This window comes from Lissotriton vulgaris, chromosome 8 (genome assembly GCF_964263255.1).
Source record: "Lissotriton vulgaris chromosome 8, aLisVul1.2, whole genome shotgun sequence".
In the NCBI taxonomy this organism is placed as follows: Eukaryota; Metazoa; Chordata; class Amphibia; order Caudata; family Salamandridae; genus Lissotriton; species Lissotriton vulgaris.
The window spans coordinates 853,446,390-853,471,756 of NC_141696.1; the positions used below are offsets into that span (position 1 = coordinate 853,446,390).

The 25,367-nt window shown below is 44.4% G+C and overlaps 1 protein-coding gene across 2 annotated transcripts in view; it reads left to right on the forward strand.

Annotated features, from left to right (window-relative positions):
- Positions 1-25,367, forward strand: part of LOC147698103 (arylsulfatase D-like) — a 548,762-nt gene that overhangs the window by 279,609 nt on the left and 243,786 nt on the right. For both annotated transcript variants that reach the window (XM_086934777.1, XM_086934778.1), the window contains one exon: positions 18,504-18,640. In XM_086934777.1, the coding sequence (XP_086790903.1) occupies positions 18,504-18,640 (137 nt within the window). The remainder of the gene's footprint in view (positions 1-18,503; positions 18,641-25,367) is intronic.

The window sequence follows — 25,367 nt, forward strand, 5'->3', positions numbered from 1 at the left end:
CTTAATTAAATATTTGTGTCTCCACATTCAGGATTTGAACTTGTGCAAATAAGAAATTTGCCTTACATTAACCAGCCCATGTAGGTTTTAATAGAACATTCCCATTTTAATACTGGGCCTTCTTAACTACATTTTTTATGATACAGTTAAATCCACGAGGGGCTCATTTTTCACATTGCTACATGTTACAGGGGTGCCTTATTTCTCTCTATTTCCTTTTCCTGTAGTTAGTGTTGTTTTTCATAGCGAAAATCAATTATTTGGATATTCAAAAACACCAGATTAATAAAAATCTCAATTTTACTCCCCTAGGTTTAAATGTCTGCCTAGTAAGGATCTTAGAAAAAATTGACATGTATTTCGATAGTCACAGATTTCATGGAATGCTCAATGTGTAAGCATTCACACATATAGAAGTCTATCAGTGGTGTTCATTTGCGCTTGTGGAGATGAAACACAAAAGGGTATTTGCCCTTCTATTTTATTTTTTTCATTTGTTTCTCCAAAGAAAAATATTGATCCCCCTGAAGAAAGTCCTTGATGTACACTCGCATACACGTTTGCAATGTTCCTTTGTGTTGAGACCCTATCTGGAAAAGGTTGTTAACTCAGAACATTGCACGTTTGTGGGTGTTTACCAAGTTTAACTAACTTTCATATTTGCACCCGGCCTAGAATGGCCACAGAGATATCACTCAGAGCAGATTTGCTGACAGGTAAATATCACCATACTGTCAATTTTTCCAATGGAGTGAATACAAGATGTGAGGACTGTACTCTGAAGGTGCACTGAGTCCTGTCAAACAGGCCTCCGTGTCAGTGTTTTGACCCTTAAGAGGAGTATATATAATTGACTCACCCACAGTTGGCACAAATTAACCTTTCAGTCCCTGGTATATAACAACAGGGGTACGTAGGGCCTGTAAGTTACATTGTCCCTTGTGGACTGTGGCACCTATTGTGCTACTACATGTGTGAAAAAGCAAAAGCACAACACCCCGACCGCCATTGCCAGATGGAAGAACAGTTTCAAACTGCTAACTCTACTTTGCCATTTAAATTCACTGCAAAGCCCATACCTTCCTTTTTAATACTCATAAATTGCACCTGAGACAGGCCTACTGAGCTGTATAGTCATGGTACATTATATCGGAAAGATGGGCATGTGTTTTAGTAACTTTACTTGGCCTGATAGAAAAACCCTGCATTGTCATTTTTAAAGTGGAAAGGTTAATAGCCCCATTGGTGAGTTCAGAGTTACACGCTGACAACTCAACAATGTTAACTTCGGAATGGGATTAACAACTATGATACTTCAAAGTATAAAAAGAATCATTGCATTAATCCTGACTTGCTGATCAAGTCAAATACAATGTAATTTTTGATCAAATGGAAACTTTAAAAAGTTTCCACTTTGTAGCTTAAAGTTTCCATTGACCGTTTATAGTTTCACTCAAACTGTTGTCCTCAAGACAGTCTTCTGCAAATTCTGGGGAGAGGTGTGAATGACTCTCAGAAAGGAACACAAAAGACCTACTGAGGGAGAGGTATGATCGTCTTCTGGTGGGATGGCTACGCGGGGTTTTGAGCCCAAAAGGCAAGCTTCAAAGGAGAAGCCACCTTTAACCCCTTCAGTGCTGCGCGAATTCCGCTGCGGTGCTGAAGGTTCTAAAGAACCTATGGACTCATGATGGAACGGTTCCGTCATGAGCACAGACCAACCGACGCTCATGACGGAACCGTTCCGTCATGAGCACGGAAGGGGTTAAAGGGCAAATGGTCTAACCAGTTTTCCCGTGGGTGTATAGCCCCCAGGTGGCCAAAACTCTGGATGGGCTTTGGAGCTCCACACACCAGGAGAAAGTTTGTGCCATGTTGGGAGTGGGCAGAATAGTGCGTCCTGGGCTAGCTAACTTTTGTGAATCAAATTAAAGCACTGGATTCTAAAGTCTGCTATTGCAATGCTGGGTGATTGTTGCGGTCTAAGCTTGAACATCCCTACACTTCCTGTGCCTGTGCTTGTGGCTGCTTGCTATCACTACCACTGAGAGTCAAGTACTGAGGAGGTTGTATTTTTCCCAGCTTTTTAGACCCCCAGGCATCAGAGGCAAGTGACTCCAGCACTGACAGCTGAGGCCCAGAGCCGTGTTGCCCCGTGAACAGGGTCTGACAGCACACCTTTGGTGAAATGTGCTGGTGCATGTAGGACCGTCTTTAGGGGTGTCAGATGGTCTTAGGGATGCCGGATCTACAGCATTGTCTCTATCAAGATGAGAAACTACATGGGCATAGATGGTATTTTTAAAGTTTGCTTCAGGTTGGGAGGGCTTTATTATGAGGAATGGAATTAGCTGTTGCCAGGCAGTATTGTCTTCAGTTGATCTAAATCCTAGAATGATGTTGGGCTTTGAGACTGTCCACTTTCACCTCTGCAAAACATTCCTGAACCTGTTGTGTGTTGCAATTAACCCAAATTCAATCTTGATGGGACTCAGCCTGGCAGTCTCTTCACCTCCAAAAATTGGAATAGGGAATGGGAGCCATTAATGAGTCAATGCCATTGCCAGATGAGATATTCGGGCAAAGCAGAGTGTTTTCCACATACACGTGAATGCTGACATCACAGTCTACTAGAAGGACTCCCAGAAACTAGATGTACAAAATGAAGATAACTGGTCAAATGATGAATCTTATAGAGTGCCCCTTCTTATGAGGAAGAGCTCGATAGGACTATTAATATTTTTTGCACTATATACATTCAGCACATATCACAGGAGACCTACAATCATTTCATTTTATTTTGCCGGCATAAAGAGCATCCTTCAAATAATGTTGGCAAAAACAAATATAAGTGGTGTTTTAATTTATGGAGAATCTGTACAGTACAGAACACACACTATTTAAATGAGGGTCTAAGGGCTAGTTTTAAGACTCTAAACTGGACACATACCCCTAACATTAAACATACTACAACAAAAGGTGTCCAGGAGTCACAACCAAGTGTTTATGCTCTAGACTGACCACCATACGACTTAAAGATTAGATTGTGAATTAAATACTATTCGTATGTACAAACCATTCAACTACTCATATACTCAGCATGCAACTAGGGTAGGAATTTTTCCCATCAGTTGCCATTCTGTACCACCACTATCACATCATTTGGGTCCTCCTTACCCAGGAGTTAGTACAAGTAAACAGTCACACTGTGTGGAACGTGAGGACTGTATGAGTGAGGAGACTGATGTTATTCGTTTCGCTAGGTGGTATCGGTATGGTGTTGAAATGATATTTACAACTGAAAGAAAGCAGTGCAGTGAAAAAGAGTGGTAGTAAATAAAATTAGGTGGAACTGAGTAGAATAAGTGTTTTATTGATTTCTCTCAGACCCCCAAATCTAAAAACAAGTGAACAGTGAAAAGTAGATTTAACATAATATTTACTAGCAAGTGGTTGACATGTTTCTGCATATAAGCGGAAATTATCCTATGCATTCGTCAGGACCTCGATGTTGCTACCGCTTGCATAATTTAGTGATAAGAAATAAAAGGGAAAAATATCACTTGAATGTCAGGTGTTGATTCTCCACCACAATCTAAGACAGTCATATGGATAAGGAAAAGAAAAGAGAAAAACACATTTATCAAAGAATGCACTCAAAAGTAGCGATATTCTTGTGATCATGTATATACAATTTAACGGACATGATAACACTCACCCAGTATTTGTGGGGATGGCGCCTCACCTCACCTGGCTGCAGCTCAGGTAAATAAGGAGCACCGCTCTGTTAGCAAAATACAATTATAGAGACACTCAACCAATTCAGTAAAACAAGGCAAGAAGTGCTGATTCTTATATTTAAACAGAGTTGGTAAATCTGCTTGTCTTTATTAAAGATGCAGGTAAAAGACTTGTAGATGAGAGTTACTATGTAGAATTGATCTCCAAACTATGATATCCCCTACCACGTATAGACCAGAGAACCGGTAACTATGGTATGGGCGTTTTTCACTGACATGCCCAGGCGTTAAAGATTAGAAAGCCACAAGATCGTATCAAGGCGTAATCGTCTAAGTGGCCGACATCGCTGCCAGTAAAGACCTCTCACACACTCACCTCTCCGTCGGTGTCTCCCAACGTCCCTCTGGGCTATTCTGGGGAGGCACCGAACGAGAGAAAAGGGCGGGTATTTCAATAGAGAACGTCATACAGGTGTAGTGTGTTCTAGGAAACGTAGTTTTTTGAATCAGCAGAGGGAAGTCGAACATTTTGGGTTTCAGATGTTAGTGTTGAAAGGACCTCTCCTTGAGTATGTATCACGAGTGGTACAAGGAAACAGATTACACCCATTTGTTTAATGAATTTGCTTTCAAACAATATTTTGTTTTCAGACAATAACGGACCCCGTTATAGTGACATCCAGGGTATCGGCTCATTGAGACCCTCCTTGTCACTGTTAAGCTTATAGACCCATTTCTGTTCGATTTTAAACAGAAATTTGCCTATGTCTGGACAGGGGTCTGGTATGGTAGGTTGTTCAAGTATGGTCCATGTAAAGTCATTGGGACCATGTCCCTTTTCCAAGAAATTAGCTGTTAGGCGTGTCGATTGTTTGCGGCATCGGACAGTGCTCTTATGTTCACCAATTCTTATTTTGGTTTTTCGAGTTGTCATGCCAACGTATCTTTTAGGGCACGGACAGGTGATCATGTAGATGGTATTTTCACTATTGCAATTGGTGAATTTGCGCTGTTGCCATGGGCGCATGGTTCCGATGTCTACACTGGATTTAGATGTTTGGGGACATGCCGAGCAATTACCGCAAGGGTGGTGTCCTTGTACGGGCGGTAGATCCCACAAGGTACCGACTTGCCTGGACGATTTGCCTTTCGGTCTAGTATGGACCAATTGATCTTTAATATTAGGTCCTCTCTTAAAGGCAAATAGGGGAGGAGGTAAGGTGTCTCCACTTGTGTTCAAAATAGACCAGTGTTTGGTTATGATTTTACGAACATGGTTCGATTTTGTGTGAAAAGTGTTCACAAATGTCATCCTTTTAGGTTTTTCTTTTGGAGTGGCAATGTCCAAAAGGGCGTCCCTGTTGTTATTTGACGCCCTTTTCTTAGATTGGCGGATGATCTTCGTGGGGTAGTTCTTTTCACGCAGATATTCAGAAAGGGTCTCTGAGTGTTTCTCGAAGGCTTCTTTTGTAGAGCAGTTCCTCTTGAGCCTGAGAAACTGCCCGAAGGGCAAATTTTCCCTGAGGGCTCTGGGATGACAGCTCTCGAAGTTGAGGAGCGCATTCCGTGCCATAGGCTTCCTATATAGCTCTGTTGTTAGTCCATCATTTGTTGCCAATATAAGAAGGTCCAAGAAGGGCAGTTCTTTTCTACTGAATTCTACTGTGAACTTCAGGAATTCATTGCAATTATTTAACCAGTTATGGAATTCCAATAGGCTGGCCTCAGAGCCTCTCCATACGACAAAGATGTCGTCTATGTACCGCTTCCAAACAAGAAGCGATACATAGTAGGGTTTGCCCTGGTTCAATACCTTTGTTTGTTCTAGCACATGGACGTATAGATTTGCCAGACTGGGCGCGAAAACGCTGCCCATGCTGGTTCCAGATAAGCATGGGCGAATTTTGCGAATCTCGCGTTCGCGAATTTTGCGGATTTTGTGTGTTCGCACGGGTTTCTGCCAGTTAGCGAGGGTTTTGTACAATTTCGCAAATGCGAACTTACCTGTCGGGTCGCAAGTTTTGCGAACTTGTTGTTTCTACGTGTCCAGCCTGTTTGGGACACTCTTCTTCATCACTGCCACTCTCTGTCACCACTGCCACTCTCTGACTACTCATGCCACCCTCTGGCCCACCCATGCCACCCTCTGTTTCATCACAGCACCCTCTGGTTGTCCAGTCAGTGTACATTATTGTGGCAAAGCAAAGCACACCTTCCCTGCCTCAAGTGACCTGAATTAATTTGGGGCTGATTAATGTGTCACAGAATATTTTTTTAGCTGGCACCTGCTTCCTTAGTGCTTCCTGATTAGTGATCTTTTGCACTTGCTAAGTGCTTTCATTGTTGCAAAATTAGTTACAACGCCTGCCCTGCCCCAACTGACAATAATGAATTAGGGGCTGATTAATGGATTTGAACTTCCAGCCTGGCTCCTGCTTGTCTCCCTTAGCTGTAATTCAGGACCTTTGTGGCATATGTGTAACTATTCTGAGGTTCAGAGCAGGGTCACATAATAGTTGCAAGTAGGCAACTGAACTCTGGAGGGGCCCCTCAGGAAGCACTACAGGAAATGGCTACTAATGATGAGCCTGAACTTTTGAACCTGGTAAGTAGTTTCAGTTTTGCTAAGATCGTATTTCTGCAATTTAGCGCTTATTCGCGGGGCGCGAAGTTGTACTGGGAAGCCGCGAACTCACGCGAACAGTGCGAGCAAGCCATAAAATCCGCTGCTCGCGGATTTGCGGATTTTGCGGGAGATTCGCGAATCTCGCGGATTGCGAATTTACCGAAAATCCGCGAGCGAAACGGATTTTCCGCCCATGCTTAGTTCCAGAGATCTGGAGATAGGTGGTGTCTTCAAATTTAAAATAATTTTCTTTCATCGCCAGCTCTGCTAAGTCCATGATGAAGGCAGCTGAAGTTATCGATTGCAAATCCCTTTCTTGAAGTATGTTACCCACTACTTCCAGGGTCTCTGTCTGAGGGATCGATGTATATAAAGATTCTACATCGAATGAGACGAGTAGATCTGTAGAGGTGTCGAAATTTATGTTTGGAAGTAGTCGTAACATGTCTTTCGTATCTTTGAGGTACGTTGGCATCTCTTTAACAATGGGGTTAAGAAAGAAATCAACAAATGTGGATAATGGCTCCAAAACTGACCCTATGCCGGAGATGATTGGTCTCCCGGGTGGTGGTCTCTGTGGTTTATGCACCTTCGGCAGGCAGTAGAAATAAGGGACCGATGGATGGGAGGTACATAGGTATTGGCCCTCTTGAGGAGCGATCCATCCTTCTGATGTTGCCTCTTCCACTAGTTGACTTATCTTGGTCTTTAGTCTCTCTGTGGGGTCATCCTTTAGAGGTAGATATGACTTCCGATCTTGTAGTTGCCTTAAGCATTCCTGTCTATAAGATTCTGTGTCTAGGATGACAATTGCACCGCCTTTGTCTGCAGGCTTTATTGTGATGGATTCATTGGTTGTTAAGGCCTGCAGTGCTAATCTTTCTTTGTTGGGTAGATTGACAAAAGATCTTGATTTCCTAGTATTGAAAAGCAGATTGATATCTGTCTCCACCGCCTCTTCAAAAGTTTGGACTCGTGTAGGTAATCCAATGGTCGTTGGGTTGAAGGTCGATGGTCTTTTCAGACCGGTGTTGACGACGGGTTCTGTATTATCTCCAGAGTTCTGTTTAGCGAAAAAATAGTGAAGTCTGACCTTCCTGAATAGTTTGGATAATTCAACTTGAGTGTTGAATTGATCACCTTCGTGGGTTGCCACAAAACCCAATCCACGGTTGAGAAGGTTTTCTTCTTCGTTAGACAATGAGTAGGAGCTCAAGTTGATCATGAGGCTGGTTGGTCGGTCGTTCCGCTCAATCCCGCTCCGTCCTGAGGGATCTTTTTGCCACTCCTCAGATCCATTGTCGGTTGTTGTACCGGCGTTGTCCATCGGACTTGGGATCCTTGTCCCTGTCTTCTTCTTCCTCTGTTGGTCCTCTGGCCAAACCCTAAAAAAGAATGCTGTCCTTGGGCTTGTTGCATTTGATGAGGAAAGAAAGCTGGGCCCATTTGGGGAAAGTTTGGACCATACATCCATGGACGTGGTTGCCAAAAGGGTTGGAACTGATTTTGGCCAAAGTTATTAAAATTGCCTCTGCGTCCTCTTCTATTGCCACATCCCTTGAAAGGGTGTCCATTACCACATTGGGATGTTTCAGAATCACTGGAGTTATCATCAGAACATGAGGTGGCATAGCTAGAGCCTCCTCGACGCCCAGTTTGGTTAAATGACGGAGCTACATAAGAATCACTAGTGTATGGATACACTTTTTCACTAGAGAATTTGGCTATATCTTTTTTAAATTTCTCCAGTTTTGTGAAAAGAATAGATTCTTTGAATTCAGTGTTTTTCTTATTGCTATCGTCTTGTGCAGATTTGAAGGCTGGTGTTTTTAAGGTGGCTTTTATTTTCCCTTCAAGTAGTTGTATCTCAACTAGAATCTTGTCAGCTACACATTTGGCCGTTTTTATAATGAGGACAAGCCAGTCCCTAGTGCACCGCCAGGCAATCAATGACCAATCTTTCAAAAAATCCTTCTCGTCCAAGAAGAGTCTTGGTGCATTGGTTACGATTAGTCCTGACGGTGCACAGTTACCATGTAGGTATTGTGCCATGGTTACACCATGTACTGTGGTTCTCGAATGGGATTTTTTCAAAATCAAGATTTTATTCCAACCCTCATCAGTAGTGCTTACTGCAAGGAGGACACTCTCCAATAAACTGGGGTTCTCATCTAGAATGTTCTGAATCTCTGCTTCTTCAAAAGTTAGTCCACAGTTTGAGGCCATTATAAGTGTTTGTATTACACACAGGTACTTGCCGAGATATAAGGAAAAGGGAATGTTCTACAATTGAGACAAAGTCAAAACAGAGCTATAAAGCAGACAAAGAGAATTATATGTCTGTTATTTGACAAACGACCCACATCCGAGGCTGTACTCAATCACAGAACACACACTATTTAAATGAGGGTCTAAGGGCTAGTTTTAAGACTCTAAACTGGACACATGCCCCTAACATTAAACATACTACAACAAAAGGTGTCCAGGAGTCACAACCAAGTGTTTATGCTCTAGACTGACCACCATACGACTTAAAGATTAGATTGTGAATTAAATACTATTCGTATGTACAAACCATTCAACTACTCATATACTCAGCATTCAACTAGGGTAGGAATTTTTCCCATCAGTTGCCATTCTGTACCACCACTATCACATCATTTGGGTCCTCCTTACCCAGGAGTTAGTACAAGTAAACAGTCACACTGTGTGGAACGTGAGGACTGTATGAGTGAGGAGACTGATGTTATTCGTTTCGCTAAGTGGTATCGGTATGGTGTTGAAATGATATTTACAACTGAAAGAAAGCAGTGCAGTGAAAAAGAGTGGTAGTGAATAAAATTAGGTGGAACTGAGTAGAATAAGTGTTTTATTGATTTCTCTCAGACCCCCAAATCTAAAAACAAGTGAACAGTGAAAAGTAGATTTAACATAATATCTACTAGCAAGTGGTCAACATGTTTCTGCATATAAGCGGAAATTATCCTATGCATTCGTCAGGACCTCGATGTTGCTACTGCTTGCATAATTTAGTGATAAGAAATAAAAGGGAAAAATATCACCTGAATGTCAGGTGTTGATTCTCCACCACAATCTAAGACAGTCATATGGATAAGGAAAAGAAAAGAGAAAAACACATTTATCAAAGAATGCACTCAAAAGTAGCGATATTCTTGTGATCATGTATATACAATTTAACGGACATGATAACACTCACCCAGTATTTGTGGGGATGGCGCCTCACCTCACCTGGCTGCAGCTCAGGTAAATAAGGAGCACCGCTCTGTTAGCAAAATACAATTATAGAGACACTCAACCAATTCAGTAAAACAAGGCAAGAAGTGCTGATTCTTATATTTAAACAGAGTTGGTAAATCTGCTTGTCACAAGTCTTTATTAAAGATGCAGGTAAAAGACTTGTAGATGAGAGTTACTATGTAGAATTGATCTCCAAACTATGATATCCCCTACCACGTATAGACCAGAGAACCGGTAACTATGGTATGGGCGTTTTTCACTGACACGCCCGGGCGTTAAAGATTAGAAAGCCACGAGATCGTATCAAGGCGTAATCGTCTAAGTGGCTGACATCGCTGCCAGTAAAGACCTCTCACACACTCACCTCTCCGTCGGTGTCTCCCAACGTCCCTCTGGGCTATTCTGGGGAGGCACCGAACGAGAGAAAAGGGCGGGTATTTCAATAGAGAACGTCATACAGGTGTAGTGTGTTCTGGGAAACGTAGTTTTTTGAATCAGCAGAGGGAAGTCGAACATTTTGGGTTTCAGATGTTAGTGTTGAAAGGACCTCTCCTTGAGTATGTATCACAAGTGGTACAAGGAAACAGATTACACCCATTTGTTTAATGAATTTGCTTTCAAACAATATTTTGTTTTCAGACAATAACGGACCCTGTTATAGTGACATCCAGGGTATCGGCTCATTGAGACCATCCTTGTCACTGTTTAGCTTATAGACCCATTTCTGTTCGATTTTAAACATAAATTTGCCTATGTCTGGACAGTGGTCTGGTATGGTAGGTTGTTCCAGTATGGTCCATGTAAAGTCATTGGGACCATGTCCCTTTTCCAAGAAATGAGCTGTTAGGCGTGTCGATTGTTTGCGGCATCGGACAGTGCTCTTATGTTCACCAATTCTTATTTTGGTTTTTCGAGTTGTCATGCCAACGTATCTTTTACGGCACGGACAGGTGATCATGTAGATGGTATTTTCACTATTGCAATTGGTGAATTTGCGCTGTTGCCATGGGCGCATGGTTCCGATGTCTACACTGGTGGATTTAGATGTTTGGGGACATGCCGAGCAATTACCGCAAGGGTGGTGTCCTTGTACGGGCGGTAGATCCCACAAGGTACCGACTTGCCTGGACGATTTGCCTTTCGGTCTAGTATGGACCAATTGATCTTTAATATTAGGTCCTCTCTTAAAGGCAAATAGGGGAGGAGGTAAGGTGTCTCCACTTGTGTTCAAAATAGACCAGTGTTTGGTTATGATTTTACGAACCTGGTTCGATTTTGTGTGAAAAGTGTTCACAAATGTCATCCTTTTAGGTTTTTCTTTTGGAGTGGCAATTTCCAAAAGGGCGTCCCTGTTGTTATTTGACGCCCTTTTCTTAGATTGGCGGATGATCTTCGTGGGGTAGTTCTTTTCACGCAGATATTCAGAAAGGGTCTCTGAGTGTTTCTCGAAGGCTTCTTTTGTAGAGCAGTTCCTCTTGAGCCTGAGAAACTGCCCGAAGGGCAAATTTTCCCTGAGGGCTCTGGGATGACAGCTCTCGAAGTTGAGGAGCGCATTCCGTGCCATAGGCTTCCTATATAGCTCTGTTGTTAGTCCATCATTTGTTGCCAATATAAGAAGGTCCAAGAAGGGCAGTTCTTTTCTACTGAATTCTACTGTGAACTTCAGGAATTCATTGCAATTATTTAACCAGTTATGAAATTCCAATAGGCTGGCCTCAGAGCCTCTCCATACGACAAAGATGTTGTCTACCGCTTCCAAACAAGAAGCGATACATGGTAGGGATTGCCCTGGTTCAATACCTTTGTTTGTTCTAGCAAATGGACGTATAGATTCGCCAGACTGGACGCGAAAACGCTGCCCATGCTGGTTCCAGAGATCTGGAGATAGGTGGTGTCTTCAAATTTAAAATCATTTTCTTTCATCGCCAGCTCTGCTAAGTCCATGATGAAGGCAGCTGGAGTTATCGATTGCAAATCCCTTTCTTGAAGTATGTTACCCACTACTTCCAGGGTCTCTGTCTGAGGGATCGATGTATATAAAGATTCTACATCGAATGAGACGAGTAGATCTGTAGAGGTGTCGAAATTTATGTTTGGAAGTAGTCGTAACATGTCATTCGTATCTTTGAGGTACGTTGGCATCTCTTTAACAATGGGGTTAAGAAAGAAATCAACAAATGTGGATAATGGCTCCAAAACTGACCCTATGCCGGAGATGATTGGTCTCCCGGGTGGTGGTCTCTGTGGTTTATGCACCTTCGGCAGGCAGTAGAAATAAGGGGGCGATGGATGGGAGGTACATAGGTATTGGCCCTCTTGAGGAGTGATACATCCTTCTGATGTTGCCTCTTCCACTAGTTGACTTATCTTGGTCTTTAGTCTCTCTGTGGGGTCATCCTTTAGAGGTAGATATGACTTCCGATCTTGTAGTTGCCTTAAGTATTCCTGTCTATAAGTTTCTGTGTCTAGGATGACAATTGCACCGCCTTTGTCTGCAGGCTTTATTGTGATGGATTCATTGGTTGTTAAGGCCTGCAGTGCTAATCTTTCTTTGTTGGGTAGATTGACAAAAGATCTTGATTTCCTAGTATTGAAAAGCAGATTGATGTCTGTCTCCACCGCCTCTTCAAAAGTTTAGACTCGTGTAGGTAATCCAATGGTCGTTGGGTTGAAGGTCGATGGTCTTTTCAGACCGGTGTTGACGACGGGTTCTGTATTATCTCCAGAGTTCTGTTTAGCGAAAAAATAGTGAAGTCTGACCTTCCTGAATAGTTTGGATAATTCAACTTGAGTGTTGAATTGATCACCTTCGTGGGTTGCCACAAAACTCAATCCACGGTTGAGAAGGTTTTCTTCTTCGTTAGACAATGAGTAGGAGCTCAAGTTGATCACGAGGCTGGTTGGTCGGTCGTTCCGCTCGTTCCCGCTCCGTCCTGAGGGATCTTTTTGCCACTCCTCAGATCCATTGTCGGTTGTTGTACCGGCGTTGTCCATCGGACTTGGGATCCTTGTCCCTGTCTTCTTCTTCCTCTGTTGGTCCTCTGGCCAACCCCTAAAAAAGACTGCTGTCCTTGGGCTTGTTGCATTTGATGAGGAAAGAAAGGTGGGCCCATTTGAGGAAAGTTTGGACCATACATCCATGGACCTGGTTGCCAAAAGGGTTGGAACTGATTTTGTCCAAAGTTATTAAAATTGCCTCTGCGTCCTCTTCTATTGCCACGTCCCTTGAAAGGGTGTCCATTACCACGTTGGGATGTTTCAGAATCACTGGAGTTATCATCAGAACTTGAGGTGGCATAGCTAGAGCCTCCTCGACGCCCAGTTTGGTTAAATGACGGAGCTACATAAGAATCACTAGTGTATGGATACACTTTTTCACTAGAGAATTTGGCTAGATCTTTTTTAAATTTCTCCAGTTTTGTGAAAAGAATAGATTCCTTGAATTCAGTGTTTTTCTTATTGCTATCGTCTTGTGCAGATTTGAAGGCTGGTGTTTTTAAGGTGGCTTTTATTTTCCCTTCAAGTAGTTGTATCTCAACTAGAATCTTGTCAGCTACACGATTGGTCATTGATTGCCTGGCGGTGCACTAGTGACTGGCTTGTCCTCATTATAAAAACGGCCAAACGTCCCCAAACATCTAAATCCAGTGTAGACATCGGAACCATGCGCCCATGGCAACAGCGCAAATTCACCAATTGCAATAGTGAAAATACCATCTACATGATCACCTGTCCGTGCCCTAAAAGATACGTTGGCATGACAACTCGAAAAACCAAAATAAGAATTGGTGAACATAAGAGCACTGTCCGATGCCGCAAACAATCGACACGCCTAACAGCTCATTTCTTGGAAAAGGGACATGGTCCCAATGACTTTACATGGACCATACTGGAACAACCTACCATACCAGACCACTGTCCAGACATAGGCAAATTTCTGTTTAAAATCGAACTGAAATGGGTCTATAAGCTAAACAGTGACAAGGAGGGTCTCAATGAGCCGATACCCTGGATGTCACTATAACAGGGTCCGTTATTGTCTGAAAACAAAATATTGTTTGAAAGCAAATTCATTAAACAAATGGGTGTAATCTGTTTCCTTGTACCACTCGTGATACATACTCAAGGAGAGGTCCTTTCAACACTAACATCTGAAACCCAAAATGTTCGACTTCCCTCTGCTGATTCAAAAAACTACGTTTCCCAGAACACACTACACCTGTATGACGTTCTCTATTGAAATACCCGCCCTTTTCTCTCGTTCGGTGCCTCCCCAGAATAGCCCAGAGGGACGTTGGGAGACACCGACGGAGAGGTGAGTGTGTGAGAGGTCTTTACTGGCAGCGATGTCGGCCACTTAGACGATTACGCCTTGATACGATCTCGTAGCTTTCTAATCTTTAACGCCCGGGCGTGTCAGTGAAAAACGCCCATACCATAGTTACCGGTTCTCTGGTCTATACGTGGTAGGGGATATCATAGTTTGGAAATCAATTCTACATAGTAACTCTCATCTACAAGTCTTTTACCTGCATCTTTAATAAAGACTTGTGACAAGCAGATTTACCAACTCTGTTTAAATATAAGAATCAGCACTTCTTGCCTTGTTTTACTGAATTGGTTGAGTGTCTCTATAATTGTATTTTGCTAACAGAGCGGTGCTCCTTATTTACCTGAGCTGCAGCCAGGTGAGGTGAGGCGCCATCCCCACAAATACTGGGTGAGTGTTATCATGTCCGTTAAATTGTATATACATGATCACAAGAATATCGCTACTTTTGAGTGCATTCTTTGATAAATGTGTTTTTCTCTTTTCTTTTCCTTATCCATATGACTGTCTTAGATTGTGGTGGAGAATCAACACCTGACATTCAGGTGATATTTTTCCCTTTTATTTCTTATCACTAAATTATGCAAGCAGTAGCAACATCGAGGTCCTGACGAATGCATAGGATAATTTCCGCTTATATGCAGAAACATGACGACCACTTGCTAGTAGATATTATGTTAAATCTACTTTTCACTGTTCACTTGTTTTTAGATTTGTGGGTCTGAGAGAAATCAATAAAACACTTATTCTACTCAGTTCCACCTAATTTTATTCACTACCACTCTTTTTCACTGCACTGCTTTCTTTCAGTTGTAAATATCATTTCAACACCATACCGATACCACCTAGCAAAACGAATAACATCAGTCTCCTCACTCATACAGTCCTCACGTTCCACACAGTGTGACTGTTTACTTGTACTAACTCCTGGGTAAGGAGGACCCAAATGATGTGATAGTGGTGGTACAGAATGGCAACTGATGGGAAAAATTCCTACCCTAGTTGCATGCTGAGTATATGAGTAGTTGAATGGTTTGTACATACGAATAGTATTTAATTCACAATCTAATCTTTAAGTCGTATGGTGGTCAGTCTAGAGCATAAACACTTGGTTGTGACTCCTGGACACCTTTTGTTGTAGTATGAATCTGTACAGTAGACTACAAAATCAGTAGGTGTTGAGCCAGACACATTCCTGAGGCTTTGAGGGTGGAGAGTGGTCATGTCCTTCCACAAAGGTATTTTAAAATTATGATAACAACTATTTGTTTTTTCTCAAATAGATGTTTTGAATTTTAAAACATAGCACACCTTCATTACCACCACTTCCCATCTTTGGAACTCTCTTCCTCTTGCACTTAAATAATCAATTGATCCACTGTAATTCAGGAAGGCCTTAAAGACTTGGCTCTTTCAGCATGAATGTTCCCTTATTACTTTCTCATTTCTTCTCTCTTTGGAGTGTAGTACCTAGACACCTCAGGGGATTAGAGCACTTTTACAAGTGTCACTTTATTAATTTGTTCATTCATTCACTATGGTATGAGCGGAATAAGCATTTGTAGAGTGGAATGATGATGGAGATGGAGTGATATAACGTTTATATCAAAATTAGCAGGGATCATTGACAGCTTTTACTTTAAACACGACAATGTTGCTCAACTACTTCTTCAAAAAGCTCTTATTGCCATGTAGATTGTCAGGGCAGCCTCAGTCCTGCACCCAGAGCCTTTTATTCCGCTTGGAGCACTATTTTGATGTGTCCAGTCTCTCCCTGGCACTCCTACAGTCCTTTTTTAGAGAGACTCATGCCCCGGATCATGCCCCCTGGACATGATTTTGCATTAACCAGCCTAAACATTGCAACTATATCCATCTCTGCAGTGTCAAAGCCAGTGCATAAATGCCAGAGTACTAACAAGCATTGGCAAAGCCAACAGAATTTGCCTTTTGACCATGAAAGTGCTTTTGCTGAAGCTATTCAATATCCGCAATTGAGAAAAAACTGTTATTGCTGATGCTGAAAAGCTTTGGTAAAAAGAAAAGAAGTTAACATGTGCATGCATCATCACACATGCACATGTATGCACCATGATGCTACAGCAGCCCCAGTGTGATGACTAAAAGGTGCACATGCGTTCCTAACCATAAGTGTATCAACATTATGACGCAGTGGCCATTTTGGTAATTTTTCATATAACATTTAAAGATAGCAGATACCTCAGCAGTGATAAATTTAACAAAAACATAAATAAAAAAGGCACAAAAGTGTTGCCTGGTAGCAAACTGCAGCTGCCAAGTGGTCGTAGAAAAATTCCAGAAACAAAGGGCAGGGGCAGGGAGCAATAGAGGAGTGGAGAAGCACTGGGGAGAGATCATAAACACTGCTGGAAAAAAGCAACATGAAGCAGGGAGGGGTGAGGAAGCAAAAGAGGGGGGATGAGCGGATGGAAAGAGATGAGGTAGTAACGGAGGTGGAGGGAGCACCACGGAAAAGGTGGAGGGGTGGGGCGGATGGAGGAAACAGCACATGCATGTTAAGGAAAGCAGGCAAGCAAACTCAAGCACCCCCATGAAGGGCTGAAAGCAAAAAATGTGAGCGGGTGAAGGATATGAGTCATCAAATAAAAAGGATGGTAAAGAAGTTGAACAGAAGACGAACAACCTCAAACAAGGAAGGACATCCATTGAATAAGAAGCATGCAGATAAAATTGCAAAGGAAGGAAAACAGTGATAGTCAGTAAGCTGATCAAAAGCCAACTATAAGTAGTGATATTTTCCACATTAGATCTTTTGACAGCAGAGAGCTGAAGCTGTCTCTAGGCTTGACCTAAAAATATGGGCAAACCAAGAGGCAGGCTGCCAGCCCTGACTACGTTTTTCTAACAAGGCATAGTTGCCTCTTATTCACCCCTGCAGTTCATGTACGGTAATTAATTACTCTATTATTATGCTAAACTATGTTTTCTTCGATTAGCAATTTGGTATTTCCATCTAAAGGTGCACATCTAATAAAAAAAAAGGCTCTAGATGCATCTAGTCATATTAATAAGATATTTTAGAGATCTGTAGTTAGATGGCCATTTCAATCTGGACAATAATAATTCACAGTATAGTTACTGTTAATAATTGTAAAATACATCTGTATAAAAATCCATCTCTAATTTCCTTATATTAGGCAATTTATGATGCACCCAGTCGCCTGTTTTCAATAAATGACATAGCTGGTCAACTCTAATAACTTATTACAGTTGAGTTCCGATGTCAATGCTTGTTGCCAGAGCCAGCAGCAGAGACCAAAGGCATGTGAGATCACTGTGCATAATTAGAGGATCTTTTTTAAAGAACGAAAACAAAACTTAGCTTTTCTTTCTTCTGTTCTTTTTTCCTAGCTGTACAGTAACAAGCAGAAACAAACACGGCAGAATGTTTATTTTTTGCACTCCTTAGGTAATTATAGAAACGTTTGAATCTTTCTGCATGTTTCCATACAAGCTGAGCTACTGTGCCTTTTTTTAAAACGGAATTGCATTAAACTGATTCTAATATATTTTTGTAACACTTTTCTGACAACTTTTTGATGTGTCTAATTTTGCCTTGGAGATTCTATTGGTATTCTTCATGTTTGCAAGCATGATCTCTTTTTCATATAAAAGAGCTATGCCAAATATTTTAAGTGGGTTGTGGGCAAGGTGATGGAGTGGCCATGTATTATAAGGAATAAAGTACTGTTGCTTAAATCATAAGGATATTGTAAGTCACCCTGGAGTTCTATAACCTTATACAAGAACTTTTCATTCGGCCTTGTTACTCTATATATGGTCATGTAACTCCTTGCTGACTTGCAAAAGCCTTATAATGTACAGCAGGGGGTACTTTATCACATATATTAGTATTTTCTGAGCAACAGAATTGAAAACAAGACTGTCAGAAAGTTATAAATCATGAGAATAACAAGAAAAAAATGACAAAGCATGTTATATATTATAATGGCCTAAATAATACGAGACATTTTCACATGCAAAGTAAGATTTTAGCAAGTAATACAAACATATTCTAGAATATCGTTGTGAAATCAATCCAGATCAAAGGAAAATCCAATCTTATGACAAAAATCACAATAATAGTAATTCAAAACTTGAGAATATGACATAGAGAGAATGATAAGAACAAATAATGAGACAAGGGAAAGAAAACCTGTGGCATTCTAATATACATCAATGTAAGTAAAGGTATCTACACATAAAAAGAGAATATTACATTTTTCATATCGAAAACTATAGGTTGTTTAAAAAATAACTGTACATAAAATGCATTTTATTTCAAAGTTGGACCCACCTCTTACGAACAAAGTTACAGTCCAACCTTAACTTTTCAACATGCGATTGAGTGCTTAACACATTGGACAATCAATAAATAACTCAACTGCTGGAAATGCTTAATTTTAGTTATCCTCATCAGCTTTTTGTTAACTGAAGAAATGGGTTACTTTGAGTAATAAACAAGTGGCATTTGCAGCCGGTAACAGAAAATATGTATTTTTTTCAGAAACCAGAAAGGCCCTTTTCTGCTATTTGTCTCATTTCTGCACGTACACACTCCACTTTTTACCACAGAGAAGTTTATTGGGACGAGCAAACATGGACTTTATGGAGACAATGTAGAGGAAATGGATTGGATGGTTGGTAAGTCTTAAATGTTCAACTTTTTTTCTTCTAGATCTGCAATTCAATGTTATGCTCATCCTTGTTCACTGGTTCAATGTTTTATTGTCTGGTTGAGCTACCCCTTCCAATTTTTATGAAACACTATCTACCTCTTTTTTATTTTTCCTGGATTTCTTCTTACTTTTGCACATGGTTTTTGGCCTGAGTTGCATTTTTTGTAATTTATTTTCACTCTCTTGTCATTTTATTGGCTTTAAAATAGAAAATGGTGCAATTGCTTCTACTACTGCATGAAAGCATTTGTGGGTTTTTGAGGTTTTATGGAAAACACAATGTCCTTTGATATTTTTTTTGAATTATTTCCATGAATTCCCCAGAATATTTGAATTTGAACAGTTTTAGTTGGAAATGTCATATGCCACATACTCCCCCTTCCAACTGAAACCGAGTCTAGCACATCCAAAACCACTTGAGAATAGTTATATGACTTCTTCTTTGGAATTTGAAATCAGGAAAGTGCCGTCATTGTAGCAGTAATGTCCTATTACTTATCAGTAATCTTCATTACTACGGGTTCCGTAGTCCTCGACACCTTCATAAACAAAGTGGAGATGACCATCTCCCGACAGAAAACAAAACAAGAGGAATGCTGGGACACTAATACTGCCCCTCCCCCCGGGAGTCCATAAGCAGTACTTACCCAGCAGCCCTCCTGTACTAACAAGCCCAGACAGGAAGGCCGGCCGTCCGGGAGGGAGGGAGGGGCGTATGAAGGTGTCGAGGACTACGGGACCCGGAGTAATGAAGATTACCGGTAAGTAATAGGACATTACCCCCAGGTCCCTCCGTCCTCGACACCTTCATAAACAAAGTGGTGAATACCAAAGCAAAAACACCGGCCTTCCGCACCCACAAGAAAACCCAGGAAACCACAACAAGCAGCAACCCAAGGGAGCACCAAGAAGGAGGGAAAGGAAGACCGCAGGAAACAACTGGCCCGCAACCCAGAACAGGACAGCAGGGACAAGGACCAGAGACCAACAAAAGGCCAGGGCACCCAAAAAAAAGAGGAGGCCGCCAACCCGGGAAACCCGGGAAACGCAGACACAAGCACCCAGACCAAAAAAACGAAGGTGAGAACAGGCCCACCACACCAAACCAAAAAGACACGGCCCCAAAGAGACCAGAGGAGGACCAACACGAACCCATGAGCCCAACACGAGGGAGAACCCAAACCCAACCACAAGACAGGGAAGGGGGAAGAACCCCAAAAAGCTCAGAAGGCAAAAATACCCCACAGGGAAGGAGTCCACCACCAAACCCGGAAGCCCACCAAACCCAGGACAGCACAGGCAGAGGAGGCCAACCCAAAGACCACCGCACAGAGAAGTCCACCCGGAAACCAGCCGAAAGCCCACCCAACAAGGAGAGGCCAACAAGACCGGAACACCAACATACAAACAATCCCAACAGGGCGGGCACAGAGCCACCGGCCCCAACCCCCAGAAAACCCCAACCCAAAAAAAGGAGGGAACACAAGGCAGGAGGGGGGCACAGAGCAGCCGGATAAACCCAGCAGCCACCAAACCAGTCACAGAGGGCAGCACAAAGGAGGCACCCAGACGGCACAGGACCTCCCAGGAACCCCACACCCATGCCATGAAAGCAGCAAGGGCAGGAACCACGGAAAAGGGAAGACCCAGGGAGCACAGCACCCAGACCACAATGCCCAAACCCAGCAACACCGGAGAAGAGCCAAGGCAAACAGCCAAAGCAGGGCAACCAACGCCAAGGAACCAGGAAGCCAGGACCAGAGCCAAGCAACCCGACCACGCAGGATGAACCGCAGGCCCAACACACCCCAGGAGCCCACGCAGCGCCCAGACCAACCCAAAGGGCAGGAGGAACCGGGAACCACCAGCACAACACCGCCGGACCACACAGAAGGCCAAAGCGGAAGCAGGAGAAAGCAGAACAGGCAGAGGGCCAAGCAGCAGGAAAACCCCAGACCCGCAGCCAGGAGGTAGGGACCACAGAGGCAAGAGCACCCCAGAACCGTACCCCAACCAGGGAAGGAGGGGGTGGGGCACACAAAGAGACCGCCACCAGGAACAAAGCCTGGGGAAGCGAGGGAGCAAGAAGCCGACAGACCCGGAACCACAGGACCATAGCGTAGAGCAGTTTCATCAGGGGGTCTTCCCAGTTCGTCACGATATAATATTTTTATTACAAATCAAGGGGCACACTCACGTTTGGAGTATCTAGTGTCCCCGCTTGATACCGGAGTGGCTGGTATGCAAAGCGTTGCTGCTCCTGGCACGTTACAGAACTGAGTGTCCAAAAAGAGTGAAGTGGCAGCACTTGAGTGCAGCCCTGATGAAACTGCTCTACGCTATACAGCAGTGAAACATGTCGGCACTGTAGGTAATGGTATGCATGACTAGCTACCAGCCTTTTTAATACTCAAGAGCACGCAATCACCACCCTACCAATAAAAGTGGATAAGGGATTGGTGTGTTGTGTGTGGTTTTAGGCACTCTATCATTATGTTGTGTGTGTTTGTCACTAGCAGAGTTTTCTGCACTTCACTGTAGCACTTTATACGTTGTTTGTTTTGGACACGTCTTCTTTCCTATCACCTTTATTTCCCCGAGGAGCGAGTGACCACCGATGATGAGACAGGGGCCTGTCTGGAAATTGCATACCAGTTACCCCGCTTGGTGGTGTTTCAGTGAGGGGTCACTTGCTTCTCGCACATTTTTCCTCTATTTAGAGTAAGGTCCAATGTGTGGTGTGGACTGTTGTGAACCACTAAGATTGGGGTCACTCTGAGAGCTTCGCTCTGTTGGGTTGTCTTGGAGAACAGATATTTTAAACAAGGCAGAGCACAGTGCATTATCTCATTATAATGTGGATAAGAGAGTAGTGGGGAGTGGGATGTATTTGACCCCCCATATGTCACTGATAGATTTGCTCGCTATTTGGATTGGGTCTCATTGTATATTATTGCCCAACCAAACCAGCCAGAACCCCCCCCCCCACCCCCCCAGGCACCCCCAGGAGGCCAAGCCAGGAACAAACGAGGCAGGCGAAGGCCACGACAGAACTAGGAGGGGCGGCCAGGAAACACCAGAAACAAGCCAAAGGCAAGCACAGAGAGACCCAGTGCAGACGCAACTAGACCCCCGAAGCAACCCAAGCACACAGAAGGCCCCAGGACAAATACCCGAAGCCCCAGACTGGAGCAAAGGGAAGCCCAAAGCACCAGGAAGACCCAGGCGGGCCCCTTACCAGGCCCAAGGCAGCACAAGCCGCCCAAGCACCAGCAGAGGGGACAGAGCACCACAGAGAGCACCACAGAGAGCGCCCGGCAAGACACCCCCGAGCAACCAGGAGAGGAACCAGGTGCAGCCCAAGGGACGGGAGGAAGAGGACCAGGAATCCAGAGCCCCACAATGCTAGCCAACGACACAGAAGCCAGGAAGCGGAGACCAAAAACCAGGACACCCAAGCGGAGCAGAGGTCACAACAACCAGCCCGCAGCGGAGGCAAGGCCACTGACAGCGAAAACCACGGCAGGCCAATAGGAACCAGGGGAGCCAACAGGACCCCCTGCCCCCGCAGCGGCCCAAGGAACAGGAACACCAGCCCACCATCAGGCGGGGCCAGGGAACCGGAAGCAGAGGGGGAACAGAATGAACCCCCAACAGCCCGTCTTCAAAGAAGAGAGGAGCATTTTGATCCAGATAGAAGAGCAGCAGAGGGCAAGGCGCAAGCAGGCAGGGAGACCCAACCACAAAGGGAAAAGAAGACCCCCGGCACGGCCAATCCCAGCAAACAGAGGAGAGCCCGGGGCCGGCAAGCGGCAAGGCAGCAGGCCAGGAACAGAATAACCAGACCACGAAGACCAACCAGAGGAGCACAGGAACCACAGCGCCCAACCGCCCAGCACCAACCAGACACCCCTGCATCTCAGGTGGGGGGGGGGGGGCGGACAGGGAGCCCCAGACATCACCAGGATGGCTGATCGACCATAGGCACACAGAAGCACCCGCCACCTAGCCCATACAGGAAGCAAGCAGCGCGGGGCACCCAGAGGCAGCAGCAGGACACCCCAAAGGAAGACGGGAAGAAGCACAGCGCGAACGCATGCACCCCAAGCAAGATGCCCCAGCACAAACCTCGGCACCCCCAGGAGGCACCTGACGCAGGAACATGGCATGGAACAGAAGGTCCGCCCGCCACCACAGCAGGACAGACACCAGTAGGCCAACAGGATCCCCTAGAAGAAAAAAAGGGGGCAAAAACATCCAGAGCGGGGGCCAATCAGCTCAACAAAGCCCCCAACGCAACCAGGTGGAAAAAAACAGCACACACACCACTGGCCTCCCGTGACTTTGCAGGAAAGAAACACGGCATCCCAGCACACGAGACCACAGCAGCGCATGGGTTAAAAACAAATGCAAGCGGAAGGCGCATGGCCACTCCAGCAGCGGGGCATCAGGGCGCAGAAACAACAGATGTACATGATACCCAACACAAAGGCACACACGTTATCAACCTCAAAGAGACGAAAGTCCGAGAGGATCCGAAGGGAATTGAACCTGTGATCACGAGGCTCAACACAGCATTCTGAAGCGGAAGCACCAGTCCACCACGCCACCAGACCCCGCTAAGAAGCAGGGAACCTGTAAAGGAGGGAAAACATGGACACAGCAGGCAAAATCTAAGCCAAACAATGCACACAAACCACCGGCAACAAAACCAGAACCTGGAGCGCGGCAGATGCCCGGACCCGGGCGGCATGCTTGTGGCCTGAGCATGTTCCATTTCCGTCTTTCTGTGGGGTACTCTGCAATGGTTCCCGTGGCCTGTTCCTGCTCTGCACTGTGTTCGGAGTGCTATTATGGCTGGAGCTGCCCTCCCAGGGTCCGGGCAGCACCAGCAAGAATGGAACCACAGCACCAATATGCAGCGCAAGCTAAAAGAAACAAAAACTCCGCAAGCGGGACTCACCCGGAGTGGGGGCCAACCCCAGGAACATGGCCCCTACTCCAACAGCAAGCAATCCAGGACACCGGTAGGAGCACATCCAGCAAGGCACGCCTCCCCGGCCAGGCTCGGGAAGACGAGCCCGCGACCCGGCAGGAACTCCTGTACACCAACACCGGCTCAAAATAGAGACTGACTCCCAGCAAGCCCGGCAGGCCAGGAGGCAGTCCAGGGAACCCCGCGCCCGCTCAGCCAGGCATCTGGGCCGGGGGAAGAGAGAAGCACCGCTACTCAAGCCCAGCGGGAGTGGAGTTCTGGACTAAATACGGTCCAGAGGTGTGAGGGACAACACCCGAAGACCCCTGAGTTCTACCTGTCTCGGTGCACAAATAAACAGAAACACGGGCTTCTCGATGGTGGCGTCAGAGACCAAAGGTTTATTACTGCAGGGATACAGAAGTCACAGAAACTACACACGGGCAGATTCTAGGAGCCTGTTCGATTTGTACTAAGTGGGTTGCTCCTTAAATACACAATTTTTAGCTGTAGGCAACATTCTTCACATACTCGTACAGTTCTTAAACTTTGTATCCTAAACAATAAATATTTGGCGTTTAAACAGGAACCGTCAACGAATTTCTGTTGTCAAACATTACGAATGAGGGGTTCCCACTGTTCAATCATAATCCCATGTCATCTTCTCATTCAGGAGCCGGACCGCCTCATCGTAAATTTCGTTACCTCCCCCTAATAAAGGCCCAGAAAGAAAGGAGCAGAGCCAGGTGTAGAAGATAGAAAAACAGGATAAGAGATGTTTGTGGGTCGTAAATGGGCAAGGCTACCGTCTTCGGCCGCCTAATCATGATCAGGCCAACGAGCACGAGAACCAGTATAGCAGGACTGGCCTCAGGCAGAGGGGGCAGCTTCTGCCGAGTCATGCGGCCACAGCGTTTCTGAACTAAAGTGCACGTATCATTAACAAGGTGAATCGCCGGCTAAAGCCTACGTGTCCTTTAGCGAAATGAATTGATCGGAGGTCACTGTTTGTTCATTGACTATGTGAGGGCAAGAATACAAGATGGATGCCGTATTCTAAAATGGATGCCATCGATGTACCGGAAATGTGCGTATAACAAAAGTGCTCTTGCTCATAGCATAGCGAAAACACCAGGATATACTATATGGATCATTTACGGTTCACTGGTACCGAAATTATAGGTTTACGACAATGTCGAAAACACGGGTTTCGAATCGTCACGGAACCTCAGGAGCAGCCCCAGCACACCAACCATTCTGTCCACAGACAGAAAAAAAACAGGAGGGCTGCTGGGTAAGTACTGCTTATGTACTCCCGGGGGGAGGGGCAGTATTAGTGTCCCAGCATTCCTCTTGTTTAGTTTTTGTCAGGAGATGGTCATCTCCACTTTGTTTATGAAGGTGTCGAGGACGGAGGGACCTGGGGGTAATGTCATAGAGACTTGATCCAATCTGGATTTATTTCTTCATGCAACCAGCAAAATGGAATATAAAACATAAGGACCTGCATTCATTGTAGCAAAAATATTTCAAAGATTAGCGCCAGGATTTCTTCTAACTTTGTTTGGTTAAAAAAACTAGGCAAATCATAAAAATGTGGATTATTATTTGGAGCTGGCAACTGCCCACCTCAAGAACACAAGGAATAATGACATTTCTTGGCAGGGTGAACTTGCAAAATTACTACATTAACATGAGCTTAACAACCTGATAGCTA